General features: G+C 44.4%; 1 protein-coding gene across 4 annotated transcripts in view; it reads left to right on the forward strand.

Moving 5' to 3' along the window:
* The first annotated feature begins 225 nt into the window (after nt 1–225).
* Nucleotides 226–14,492, forward strand: part of DCP1B (decapping mRNA 1B) — a 51,008-nt gene continuing 36,741 nt past the window's right edge. For 3 of the 4 annotated variants that reach the window (XR_007470275.1, XM_049694843.1, XM_004279124.4), the window contains exons 1-3: nt 226–733; nt 4,601–4,641; nt 7,889–8,016. Coding sequence is in view for 3 of the 4 variants with exons in the window: in XM_049694843.1 (XP_049550800.1) it covers nt 587–733; nt 4,601–4,641; nt 7,889–8,016 (316 nt within the window). In the remaining variant the exon portion in view is untranslated. Of the gene's footprint in view, nt 734–768; nt 1,033–4,600; nt 4,642–7,888; nt 8,017–14,492 lie in introns of those variants that run through there. The other variant, XM_049694844.1, reaches the window with a different exon arrangement.

Below are 14,492 nucleotides of genomic sequence, written 5' to 3' on the forward strand. Positions count from 1 at the left end.
GGCACGTGCTCTGTGATTTCTTCCTCTTTTTTTCACACAGAATTTTTAAAAGTGTACCAAAAGGTTGAAATGTAATAAAATTAATAATTTTTCTGCCTTACGTACACCGTCAAGTGACACTGGCCTGTACAGCGTGGCTCCTGCACTTTCTCCCACCGTTGTTTTTGCAGCATTCGTGCAAAAGTCAGCACAGGGCACGAGTCAGGTGAGTTTTAGGATTGTCACGAAAACGGTTCTGACCCTTAGACCCCCTGAAAGGGTCTCGGAGCCGCCAGGGCGTCGAGGACTGCACTTGAAGAACCACCCGGCGTCCGCGCACGAGAAATCGCAGTTCCCTCCCTGTTCAGTTACGCACGCTCGAGGCGTGTTTATCACTACAGGTCTGACCGCGGAGCGCCGAGCAGCAGACGTTCCCGGCGTCCAGCGATGGTCCTGTACTCGGGACGCTCGCAGGACCGCGCGGGGGCCGCCTTACGGTTGCCGTGGCAACGATCGCAGGCGGGCGCGGCGCGGCCATCGACCAGTGACGCCTGCGCGCTCTGCGCTCTGCCGAGAGGGCTGCGACGCCCCGCGGGCCGGCGGGAAGATGGCGGCGGCGGCGGGCTACCCAGCCGGGAAGGGCCGCGACATGAGCCTGGCGGCCCTGCGGCGCCACGATCCCTACATCAGCCGCATCGTGGACGTGGCCAGCCAGGTGGCCCTGTACACCTTCGGCCACCGGGCCAACGAGTGGGTGCGTGCGGGCAGGCGAGGCCGGGGAGGGGCTGCGAGTGGGCGGGGAGGTCCCCCCCGCGGTCACTCGGGTCCGGCGTCCGCGGGCATCTCCCGCCGCGTTGAACTGAGTCACGGAGCGCGGGCAGGACTCAGCCCCGCGGAGCGGGTCAGACATCCTGCTCCGGCATGTCCTGGCGGTCAGCTAGGAGAGCCCTCCGACGGGACACAGCCCCGGTAGTTCACGTGGCCTCCCCACCTTCAGCAGCCGGTCATTAAAGTTTACCCGAAAACCACTCACAGAAGCGAAGACACTAAGAAGTAGGTCCTAACGTGGGAGAGAAGAGAACAGCTTTGCCCTAAGTTCGTAACAGGAAATTCACCGGAAAGAGGCAGGAATGGAGGGACGTGGGGACACCTGCCCGCGAGGTCCCGGGGGAGGAAGCGCGCCGCTTCCTAGCTATATGTCTCCCTAGTTTTCGGGGGCACGTGTCGCCTGGGTCCTCGTATCAAGGACGTTGAGCGACGAGGTGGACAAGTTTCAGCGGCAACTTTTAAAATGCAGATGTTCTACCTGCGGCTGTATACTGCTCTGCAGAAAAGCGCCAAAGGCATGATGTCCTAATTCCGCTGAGGAAATTCGGTAGTAGAGATGAGGATCGGGGTGTGTCGTCCTCTGGACTGATTTGACACCCGACCGAGAGTCTGGGGAATTCTCACAAGTTAACGGGTACAGGAGAGGTTCCCTTTGAGTAGTGGTTGTTTCCTACGGGCGTTGGACAGGGTCTCTGAGACACGTGTTACCACAGTTACAGAGGCCGCCCCTCTACAGCCTCATCAGAAGTCGCAAGTGGCGCAATGCGTTATTCACAGGAGTTATGTTTTTCTGCTTCCTGGACTTGTTGCTTTCAGACAACGCATAGTTCGTCCCTTAGAAGGTCATTCTTTCAAAGTACTCATCTTCAAGGCTGTGGTAGCCGAGGAAAAAAAAGACAGAGACCTAGTTTAGCTGCAGGGCAGTTGCTGGGGGCAAGCCGATTGATGCCGCGTCTCCATAGGCCACCACAACGGGAGCTTCTGAACATAAGCCTAATAGAAGTGTACAGGACATGCTTAAGAACAGAAAAGAAAGTATATGCAGGTGCGACGTAAAGAAGGGGAATTCTTATTACACTGAATATGGATGAAGGCTAACTTAAGGCATTCGGCAGGAGGAATAAGGAATGAAGCGGGGACAGAAAATGAGCTGCTTTAAGGAAGCTTAAGAACGATTATGTCAGGACTGGAGTAGGAATTTTGGAACTAGACCTACTTCCCATTGCCAGGATATCCCACTCCCCCAAAACACCGGTGTGTCTTAACCCTGGTGGTGGTTTCACCTCTCAACCCTTAGAGCAGTAGTTCTTAACTGGAGTCGATTTTGCTTCCAGGCAACACTGGCAGGGTCTTGAGAAAATTTTTAGTTGTCGCTTGGAGAAGGACCACGTTACTGGCATCCCGAGGGTAGATGCCAGGGATTCTGCTAAACATCCTGTGGCGCATGGGACAGGCCCCCACGACAAAGGTTAACCTGGCCCCAGATGTCAAACGTGCTGAGCTTGAGAAGCTGCCTGATAGTGGTAGTGTACCCCTTGTTTCTAGCGAGTGATTTTCTAAGTTCTGTGTGTCAAGATCATTTGGAGTTTTAAAAAGTGCATCCCACCAAATCAGAAATCTCAGGATATGGGGCCCAAGCGTTTGATATTTGTCGAAAGCTTCTTAGGTGACTCAGATGCTACATATATGATTGAGAAAGGCAGATTTAGAGGGTAAATGAAGATTTACTTTTTCATTATTTTAACAGAATAGTCAGATGTACATTGCGTTGATTTGAAAGTGTCACGTAGTCTGCCAAGTCCCAATAGTTTGCAAACTAGCATTATTTTACATTCTACTTCGTTATTTTAAATTTTGAACTGCTTAATTTGTTAGCACTTGTTAGTTTTTATGAGTGTAATATTAAATCATTCAATTGTACTTTTAAAATTTAAGCTAAAATCCCCCAGAGCTGTGAACTAATACTTTAACATAAAAGTCTTCTTTAGGAACTTCCCTGGTGGCCTAAGTGCTAAGGCTCTGCACGCCCAATGCAGGGGGCCCGGGTTCAATCCTGGTCAGGGAACTAGATCCCACATGATGCAACGAAGAGTTCCCATGCCGCAACTAAAAGATCCCACGTGCTGCATCTAAGACCTGGAGCAGCCACATAAATTAATAAATATTAAAAAAAAAAAAAGTCTTCTTTTACTTGCAGGACCTAAGGAAGAGCTAACAGAATCTTGCTTTAACTGTTGCCCTAAACCTGGGCTTTGCCCAGAAAGAAAAAAAAAAAAGGAGGAGCTAATCGAATCTCGCTTTAACTGTTGCCCAAAACCCCAAACCTGGGCTTTGCCCAGAAAGAAAAAAAAAATCTGGTTACCCCTGTATAACCGTGGAGGGACGGAGAAAATACGTGAATTTGAGCTGTTTCAGCCAGAATAGACCAGAATTTACGTTTCCAAAGACCTTCTTATCTAGGTGTCACAGAGCCTTAGATGGAAAATATGTTTTTGATCCAAAGATCTGCGTGGTGTAGGTTTGTTATCCCTTTTCAGTGGAGAAACTGAGACACAGAACAATAAACTAATTAAGAATCGCAAATTTGGAGTTAGAGAATAATTTCAGGAGAAGCATGCCATTTACATTTCTGATTCTGGGTTTTCCTTAGGGAATAGGTAATTTCTATCACTACTTCATTAAGGAAGGAAGGAAACAGGTCGAAGGCTGTTAGGTTTCTGTGTGCTGATCTGCAGAAACATCCTGACTAGGATCTCTGAGATGAAACAGTCCAGGGTCAAATACTGGAAGACAGAAAAGTGTTTTGTCCTCGTAGCAAGTGGTCACTTAATAGTAAATGCAGTTTAAGGATGATGAAATTACTCAAGCATGGAAAGGATCATGCTTGCAATTTTTTGTGTGCCTTTTCAGAATCATCATTTTAATATACCTTTGTTTCTTAAAGAGAGTATTTTTCACCAAAACTACAGAGTACTTAAATTTTGAATGACTTTGCTAATGGATATATAAATAACAAAATATTGAGAGGTTAAATAGAATGCTGAAATTAAACCACGTAAATAGCAAAGATAAATTCTAAATTCTGAGATATAATGGTCTGATTGCTAGTTAATCAGACAAATGGGTACTTAAATTTTTTTTTAGTAAGCTGAACATTTTCATCAGGGCCTGGGGAGACGGAAAAGAGCCTTTCCCAGTGAACTGAAATGATAGTTTATTATTTTAAGTTTACAACTTTCCCAGTCCCTCTCAGGCAGAGTTCTTGAGTCCTAGCTTGGTAATGTTTCTGTCTAATTGTATTTCAAAGATCAGACTTGACTCTAAGTATTCCACATCAAATAGGCAATTAGTTTGTCTGAAAACTACAGCAGCATTGCTGTCTTCTGTGTAGTAGTCAGAGTAGAGTTATCGGCAGGTCTGCTGCTCTCCTAGGTGACAGGATACGACAAGAGAAAAGGAAACCAGAAAACAGGAGGAGAAGGAAGTACAGAGAGCGGTGGTTTCTGCGTCTGGCCGTGTCCCCAGGTCAGAGGGGAAGACAGCACTCTGGTTTAGTTTGTAAATGACAGTAGGAGGATGCTTCCCACTGCTTAAGCAGCGGAGTCACAATGGGCAAAAAATCTGCTTTTTCCTTTCGCTAAGAGTTACCCCTCTGTTACGTAGGTTTGACCCCGCTTGGAACTGATCGAATTCCTGTTCTCTAAGATGCTTGTGTTCTCTGACCTCTGTGAGTGTTTCCTGTTAGTGAACAGAATATACATGTTTTGCTGTTTGTTTTGTTTTTATTTTTTAGGAAAAGACTGATGTGGAAGGAACCTTATTTGTTTACACAAGGTAAGAGTATTTCACTTTCATAAAGAAACTGATGGTCTTTCACTCATGGCTTAGCTCTGTCGTGTCACCCTTCAAGTGTAGTTTTATTTCAGAGAAGTGAAAGAACTCAGTTTGAAGCTATTAGTTTGAAGCTATTAGTTGACATAAGGAAGGGAACACTGAGTGATGGCATCTGTGTGGTGTCATGAATACTGATTTCGGAATATGATGTAAACTTCAGTATGGATGAACTTAAGTCTCTGTGTTCTTACAAAAGCAGTGTTAACTATCTATTCTTTAATTGGAATGAATGGTACAAAGTGCTTGAGTATAATGGATTGGCAAGGAGCTGGAAGTACACTGGTCAGAATGTTAGATTATCTAACCAGCATTTGGAGGAGAGCGTTATTGCTCACGCCACCTCTTCACTCCTTGAAGAAGCGTGATCAAAATTAAAGAGGTCTCTCAGCCCTCCACTGTACAGCTAGTGGAATATGTTTCAGGATAGATTTAATAAATTCATGTTTTTTGGTAATTTTTATCAGCTGTTGCTCGTATCACACATGCACACAGAGATGTGTAGTATGTACATTGTCTTCACAGCTAAGCTGTTTATTCACAGAAACATCCACGTAAGATCTCGTAGCTGAGGCCCATCCCCACCGGTGGGTTACAGAGATATAATAACGCTTCCCACCCCACACACGCTCATCTGTTCTATCCACACTTTCACCTTGGAAGGTAAACCACGGTGTGAATGGACTACCCCCGTGCCAGTTGGCCCGTGATAAGCAGTGAGGGGGCGGGCGTGTGGCCCTGGGAGGCTCTGCAGAGCTGCCGAGTGCAGGGGAGGAGCTGGGCCTCGCGGAGGCGGAGGCAGGGGCCCCGGGGCACAGCACAGTGAGGGCAGTGATCTGGGGCGGAGTGTGTGTATCGGTTGGCATGAGTTAGAAGCTGGCAGTGAGAGTAAAGAGATTTTGCTGGCTTGGAGTATCAGACTGAAGGTGCTGAAAGCTGTGTTCTGAGCAGTAGGGAGCCGCTGAAGGCTTGCAAGTGGGGGAGTAAAGGAGTGATGGCAGGACGTGCGGGAAAGTCGGTGTGCTGGCATCATGCAGGCACGGAGAAGACGGCGGTGCGGAGCGGGTGTGAGGTGAAGTGGGCAGGGCTTATTGGGGGACTGCACGCGGGGGGCGGTGGCATTTTACAGTACTGGTGAGATTCTGAAATGGAAAACAGAGAGGATGATAGACTCATTGGCGGAATGGAAAGATGGGAGGTTGAGAACCTGGCTTGAGGATAGTTTTAGTTTCATTTTGAAATAGTGGTTTTGGGGTGATGGCAGGGCGTTCCAGTGGTGGCACCAGGCACTCGGGACGGGGCAGGGACGGAGGCACAGGGTGTGGAGGCGTCGGCATCGTTAGTTTGGTTGTTGCAATCAGTAGAGAAGCTGAGGGGCTAATGGCTGGGTTTCAGGGTCAGCAGGATGCAGAGAAGGGTCACCACGGAGACAGGCAGAACTAGAGCAGCGCACAGAGGCCCCTGCGGCCCGGGCAGGTTCGGCGTGGAGGGTGGGCAGGAGGCAGCGGTGGGAGCGGAAGGGAGAGCATTTTTAGTAGGGGCTTCTTTTGTTGATGCAGAGGAGTAACAGATTATGCAAGTATTTTCTGTTTTGTACCAAAGCCAAACGTAGGTTGGTATTTTCAAGTACTTCTTAATATACTCTTGAGTTCCTCATGGAGCTGTCAGTTAAACAAACCTTTAAACTGAGAAGCAGATCCTTCCCTAGTCCTTAATCTCTTCCCCACATCTAACTCCTTAAGAGCAGGACCCTCTCTCCCATCCCTCTCCCCCCCCGCCCAGCCCCACCATCTGATCCCAGATTCTAGAATGTTGAGGTCTTTCGAGAATGACAGACAGCTCATGGAAATCACAAGGGAGTTTTGGGTACAGGTAATGGAACTGCCAGTGATGTATTTTGACTTAACAGATGTTGCTTTAGAGCAGTTGGTATCCTCTGAGTGTATTTTATAAATTGTGAGATGGTGTAGTAACCGTACCATTAGAGGGGTGAAAGCCTGTTGTGATAATGAAACACTGCAGAATCAAATTCTGGTTCTGTATAAAAACACCTATAACCCCATTTTTAAAATTATGTCTTTGTTTCCTCCGGTGTCTTCCTGTAATAGAGTTACACCCACTGGTGATTTCCAGAGGACCCTCTGACAGGGGTCTTCGGAAGTCACTCTTCATTCTTCCCCAGAATTGAAGTTGAAATGATCGTCATGATTATCTCCGGTACTCGTTATATGCCCAGCACCACGCTACCACTTAGTAAAATAAGTAGGCAAGGATTGCCTTCCATCAGTTTTAAAATTAGAAGTCTCATAAGAAAGCTGTAGGTAGTAAATCAAGTGGTTAGAGGTGAAATAAAACTGAGCTATAAACCCCTTTTCTTCCTGTTGCTCACGGCATTTCTGTGGGCTTGTTACCTTGTGCCCCAGATTAAAGCAGTGGCCCTGCCTGTTTCTGTTTCAGTGTGTGAGCATGTGTGTTCCAGTTTGTCAGCAGAAGTTGCACAGTTGGGTTGGTATCTGGCCTGTCCCCCAAGGGTAGACAGATGCACTTGTAGTTGTTAGTTTCTCTATGATTTGGGTTCTTCCTGCCTGACAGAGACTAGGCACTGAAGGTTTATTGAATGAAATTAAAAATAAAAAGTTACTAAATGCACAGTTTTATGGATAAAAACTTTTGTAGTAGCTTATCTATGAAGCTGTTTGCCTTACACTGAAGAATACTAAATATCTGCTCTTTGCTTTAAATTGTATAAACTTTTAATTATACTGTATCTCCTCATAAGTTCGTTGACCAGAGTTACATCATTTCCCTAAGAAATTACACAGCTTTCAATTTCAGACCAACACCAACATTTTCTATAATTGTGATGTACGCTCTGTATTAACGGTCAAGATTGTTTCAAGGTGTCTGTCGGTAATTTTTTTATCAGTAGTTACCATCTCTGCCTTAAAGGAACTTACAGCGTAGGTAGGGAAACAAGCTGTGTATATGTACATACGTACACAGTTAAGTAAGTTGGGCTGGACTTTACCAAAGCACCAGCATGACTGGCGTGCCGTATGCGTCCCGCACATTGGTGCAGCCCACGGTGAAGGGGCGGAAAGGTTGAAGGCGTGTCCAGATGCCCCTGTCCTGGAAGTGCTCTGCTCTGAACGGCGTGTCTCTGTGTCCCCCCACCCCTGGCAACCTTTAGGTCTGCTTCTCCGAAACACGGCTTCACCATCATGAACAGGCTAAGCATGGAGAATAGGACAGAGCCCATCACGAAAGACCTGGATTTCCAGCTCCAGGACCCCTTCCTTCTCTACAGAAATGCCAGATGTGAGTCTGAATGTGTGTTTGAGACTGTGTGTGACTGTTGTGTTTAGTGTCAGTGACTCTAGGGGTCAGCACGGGTGGCCTGGGAAACACATGCCTTGGTGCGGGATAGCTTCTTCCTCGGGAGAGTTTACACGGAAACAGTGTGAATGTGATGACGTGAGCATTTAAACCTCGTCCCCTGCAGCTGGACCACTTTGTGCTGTGAGCCTGAGCGGGGCTTGGGGGAGGCGAGTCCTTGGCCAGGAGACCGCAGAAGGCACCTCGGTGGTGCTGCAGGACCTAGACTAGCCATTCAGCTTGTGTGTCACTTCAGCTGAGCATCCGATGAGATGCTTGAGGGAGAGGGCCTGTCTTCCAGAAGTACCATCTTGAATACATAGTAAATGAAAACCAAAGTCCAAAGAGTCTTGGTCCTTAAGAATTTCATAACACTTGGTAAAGTTTAAGTTCTATTAGGTAACTAAATGGTCCTTGTCAGGTTTGAAATGAGGTAGCAGTCGCCTGCCCAGAATTCTGTCCCCATTTCACTCTTGCATCTCATCTGACCACTCGTGCTGAACTATTGGGCAGCCCGCAGAAAAGTGGATGAGAACGTTAGGAACTGCAGGAGCATCTCCACACAGAACACAAGAGCACACTATAGCTGCTTAAACGTGTGTGCACGTGCTCCGTGCTGGCTTTCAAAAAGACCTTGCAGTTAAGAAATGGTTACCATGCATTTTCCACCCCATTCTTTGAGCTCAAGATACAAGAATTTGCCTTCTGTGTACTACTCAGTGTTATCTTAACAATGTAATGCAAGTAATATATAATGTTTCAACCCCATTGAATTGTTCTGAAGTAAATATAGCATCATTTTAATGCTATATTTACTTATATTCACATGTAACTAAGTTGTCGTCATAGGTGGTCATCCTATTTAGAAAATACAGTTAAATTTTTACGAGAAAAAAATTATAAGAAAGCTATTAAAACTATATAACTTGACTTTCTAATAGCAGGTCCTATGAAATGAAAAATTTAGTAATACAGAGAAATATTTTGTTTACTGTTCCTATTTCTTTGCTGGAAGGCATAGTTTAATCATGTGTAGCTTGTAGTTGTTTGAGTTTTTTTGTGTGCTTGTTATGTCGGGTTATATTTTCTTTTTTTGAGATTATTAGATTCTATGTCAGATTAATATGTAACTCAAATCCTAATAAAATAACCGCAAAATTAAATATAAAATGAATGAATATTAGTGGCTTATAATAACTTTTGGTTGCCCTTAGTTTGGATAAATCCTGAGTCTAGTTGGTATAGATAATATTTTAAATTCTTATTACAATATTACATATTATATATTATGTACTGTACCAAAGATATGAAAATACAAACTCTCTTTAATGTGGTCGATTTTAAAAATAACCTTCCTCAGTCCCACAGGGTTTAGCTGCTAGGATCTAGGAAACGTGCTCAGCCCGCCCTGGGTTCCAGGCTGTGCTGTCCAGTACCGCCCCACGGGCTAGGGTGGCTGGTCTGAATTTTACACTCTGAGCTATGAATGTAAGAGACACACTGATTTTCACAGACTCGGTACAAAAAGAAGGAATGCGAAAAAATCTCAGTAGTCCTCTATTGATTTACCTGTTGAAATGGTAATATTTTGAATATATTGAGTTAAATAAAAAGTATTATTAAAATTCATTTCACCTGCTTCTTTTTATTTTTTTAGTTAAAAATTCCATTTGTGGCTCACATTTGTGGTTCACCGTATGTTTCTACTAGACGGCACTGTTCCAGGCGTTTTCATTCATCTTCCCACACTTCCTCATCACAGCTTTGAGGGACAGACACTCTCCCTGCTGTTTTGCAGATGAGAAAACTGAGTCTCAGGGAGGTGGCAGCCCTGACAGACCCACACATTCTGATTTCAGGTCCGTTGCTTTTTGTACACCAGCCTGTACTGCTCTCTCCACTGTTCACCATGAGTGCACATTGAAGGCAGCCTTTGGGCTGTGTATTAAAATGTTTCTAATGAGCTTCCATAAGACAAATGAAATCAGTTGAACAACAAAGAGTGGAAGGGAATGGATCTATTTACCTTCCTGAGTTTATTTTGCTTCTTTTCTCCTTAATATTTGGCACCTCTCGACTTTGCAGCCATAGTTATTTGGATTTTGTTTATTTATAAAAGCCTCTTCAGAGTCTCTGACATCAGAGGTTCCCAGAGGGTTTTGCTCCAGGTGCTTTCAGCGTGTCAGATACTCTCAAATGTTTTTAAATAATTCTGATACTCTATGGAATAATTGCATCTGGTTTGCATATTCTCTGATGATGTATAGATTCATTCATCATCCTTTGAACAATGAACCCAGCTTCACTCAGGACTGGTCTTTAAGACTCTCTACCTCTCGAGATCTGTCGAGTCAAGGATCTCCCTGTTTTAGTCCTGACATTTCACTTTGGCCAATATATGTCATAGGCCAGGTTGGGACATGTCAAGAGGCAGAGCTGATACAGGTTTGTGGTGAGTTTTTTAAATTCACTAGGTTAAAAAAACTGGTATGTGAGGAGATAACTATCCCTTTCTAAAATTGTGTGGATTTAGAAGAGCAAAATAAAGAAGTGAAAACTCAAACTTTCTTCATTTAATTAAAAAAAAAAGATGTATAATAAGTAACTGAATTTCGGCCAAACACAAAATGTATGGTTTTATTACGGTAAAGGATTTATAGTGTTTAAACCTGGTTGTCATAGAGTTTGACCTCTGTAAGCTTTATAGGTAAATAAGGTGCCTGTTGAATTAGAAAATATTTACCCAACAGACATCTACTGAGTGCTTTCTGTCTCCCAGGCACCATGTCAAGGCTCTGTATGGGTTATTTAATTCTCATCACTTTTCCTTAGAAATCCTATTATTCCTATTTTGTAAATGAGGAAACTGAGGTTAAAGGGATTACGTAATTTACTGAGGTCTGTGACTGTTTTGAGATGGAAAGAGCATTTGGACTGAGAAAGCATATCTCCAGAGGTCCAGGCCCAAGCAGTGGAGGTGGCAGCACATGAGTGATGGGTCTGAGCAAGCTTTACCTTTTAGGAAACGCTTAGTCTTGTAGTGCACACTCCAGAGTTAAAAGGCGAGTTTCTTTTTTTTTTTAAGTTGAGAACCTACTGTATCTCCGTTATTAGAAAGGAGAATATCAAATAAAAACTAATGTAACAAAAAGCTGAATCTGACTGTTTCTTGTGTATTATTACCCTCCAGCAACTGTTTGCTGTATTTGCCATTTCAGAACTAAATAAGATTTTGGTATAGGGAGATACAGTTTAGAGCTGTATTTTCCCGAGTAGATCATAATATTTAAGATAAGTTACAGACAGCAGTGACAGGTAGATTTCAGAGCTAGGCCAACATGTTGAATATATTATTGTCTGTGATTACAGAATTAGAATGAAATTCTTCAGGGCTGCTTGATTTCATTGCAGACATAAGCTTGGAGCTTAGAGCAAATCAGAAAAGGCAGAAATCAAGACACCGAGATCAAAGCTGTTTTAGAAAACTCCTGCTTTAAAGTGAATTTACCATATTGGGTAGTTTATATTCATAAGGAAATACAATTTAAATTCTTTATTGACATTTGTAGGGTCTGAGAAAAGCTGCTATAAATAATGATAAGTGGTCCACTGAATGAAAGTTGTAATTACAGACAGTCCTCATCTTTCAAATAGACCATGACCTAGAAGTTCCCTTTTAAAGTGATTGGTTGGTAGACTTTGGGCTCAACATGGCAGATCGAACACACTCCTGAAACTGTTGACAGTAACGGAGTAAAAAAAGATACAGACCCACAAGGGTGCAGGGTGGATTTCATGAAAAAAATGGCACAAACGAGAGAGAGGAAGACATGCCACGACAGCTTCGTTGTTCACAATTGTTAACCTTACTGCCCTGCAGAAGACTCTCTCTGCCCTGTTGATGTCGGACTTGACAGTGCTATTTGGTTCTTCCCCCACTGACCCTTCCGGGGTGATACTGTGTAGTTGCCCTTTGGGCTCAAGTATGATTGTGTGGATTGATCTGGCCAGTGAGATAGGGGTAGAAGTGGTACGTGTGACTTCTGAGCAGATGCATGTTCAACCACGTCTCTTTCCCTTCTGCCGTGATGACCCGCAGTGTTCAGGCAGAGGCTGCTCTGTCAGCCTGGTCCTGGGATGAAGGCACAGAGGTGACCCATGATGGGCTTGTAATGTGTATGAGAAGTAAACCTTTGTCATTGTAAGCATTGAGATTTGGGGGTCATTTGTTACTCCAGCATAACTTGGGCTGTTGTGACAGACGCACAGGCCACCCAGGAAAAGGGGGATCCAAGCACAGGTTGGAGGTAAAGGAGTTCTGAGAAGAGTGGTAAAGAGGAGTCCCATCATGACCCCTATGCAACTGAACTAAAGATGAGTCAGTCTAAAAGTAGGAAGATGGAAGGCTTCAGGAAGCATGTCCAAGAAGAAATTTACACCTGAGAGTTTGAATCTCTTGGGACATTTACAGTTCCTTTTTCAGTGATTTTGGTAATGACATAAGAACATTAAAAACTGAGAGGGGAAAAAAAACCAAAAACAAAAGGAGACAATTCTTAATTCCTGGGAAAGCAAAATATTGTACAAGAAAGGAAATATAATCATAGTACACTGTTTGGCTCTGCTGATCGTAATTAAATGATAAACACTAAATGTGAAATGATGTTATACTTACATTGGAAGGATGGGGAAAAGTGTGTGTGTGTGTTTGTGTGTGAGTGTGTGTATTGTCAGAGAACTAAATCCTCTTCAATGGATTTTTCTTAAGAATCAAGAGGTAGTGTATACATGATATATAGGAAAAGAGGTTTACATACCAGAAAAAAAATTGGATGAGAAATAAATGGAGAGCAGAAATAACTGTCATGGAAAAGGTTGCTCTTAGGGAGTGGTAATCAGGATTATAATGGCTAGAGAAGTGATCTGCTATTTGTTATGAAACCTTACAGTATTTGATATTTAAAATTATAGATATGTTTTATTTTGATACAAATATAACTGGATATCACAATACATTCATAAAAACAATATTTTAGTTGGTGGTTAAGTTTCTAAGTCAACTAAGAATAATAGCACACTAACATTATAATGATGTGCATATGAAATACAGCACCAGTTTGGATAGCATTATTTCTGTAGGAAAATCAATTCAAGAGTAAAACCTCCTTAGCCGTGAGGCAGAGGACTTCTAGTGCCCATGTATATTCACAGATCGCTTGTAATGCTAGGTCTTCCTGGGACTTCCCTGGCGGTCCAGTGGTTAAGACTCCACGCTTCCACTGCAGGGGGCCACACGTTCCATCCCTGTTTGGGGAACTAATATCTCACACGCCAGGTGGCACAGCCAAAAATAATAATAATAAAGGCGTTATTATTAAAAAGAAAAAATGCTAGGTCTTGTATGAAATGCATTTTAGCGTGTGGTAACGGTAAACTGAAGCTTGAGGCCTTCCCAGCCTGTTGCCAAGTCTCAGCTCCATGCTGTTTGCACAGCCCTTTTCTCCTTCCAGTCTCACATCCATTCCAGCCCAGGCTTCCATTACCTGTTACCTGGGGTGGCTCATAGCTCCTGAGAACGAGAGCATAAGCTTCCCGCACCAGCCAAAGTAGCGTTAAGTTCACAACAACACACCTCTCCCACTGGTTACAACGAAAAGTTCTGGACAGAGTACAAAACAAAAAACCAAAAAGCCTGAGGATTCTGAAAGTAAACAATAACAGGCATATTGTTGAGGGAAGTCAGAACTTGAAGAGTAACCAGAATGGTGGCCAGTCTCCTGACTTATTCTTCCCTCTTCTTTGTCTCCTAACTGACTCGAGAGTGAGCCACGTCACAGAACTATGGACAAAAACAGCAGAAACCAAGGGCAACATCTCTGTGGACTGAGGACTGGAGAAATGGACTCCCTCTTTCCCTCCCAGCCCTACTTGACGCCAGCTGTGACACTAACCTGAGCTGCCCCTGTGGCAGTGACAGGCCCATGAGGATCCCAAGAAGAGCCTGTGTCTGCCAGAGGAGCTGCAAACAAAGGCTCCTGTGGTCTCAGGAGTGGAGCTGATATGCGTTTGCTTCACCCAGGGGTAGCCCAAGCTACGCAGACCGCCCGACAGCGTGAGAAGCTAAGACTCTGAGAGAAACCCTGACTCTGTGGCCTGAAGACTGGGGAGAAGGACCCCCATGAGCTGGAGAGAGAGCTGGATGAGGAGATCCCCTGATTCTGTGTGGGAACTGACATGGGTGCTGGTCCCACCCAGGAGTATCGCATACATGTAACAGAGCCAAAGAAGCATGGCCGAGGCTTTGAGAACTAACCCACGGTGTGGACAGCCACCTAGCTCCAGACCAACACCTGAGTGGGGTATGCACGGGGCAGACACAGCTCTGAAAATGGAGCTGACGTGGGAACCGTTGCCCACAA

Source organism: Orcinus orca, chromosome 11 (genome assembly GCF_937001465.1).
Source record: "Orcinus orca chromosome 11, mOrcOrc1.1, whole genome shotgun sequence".
NCBI classification, from domain to species: Eukaryota; Metazoa; Chordata; class Mammalia; order Artiodactyla; family Delphinidae; genus Orcinus; species Orcinus orca.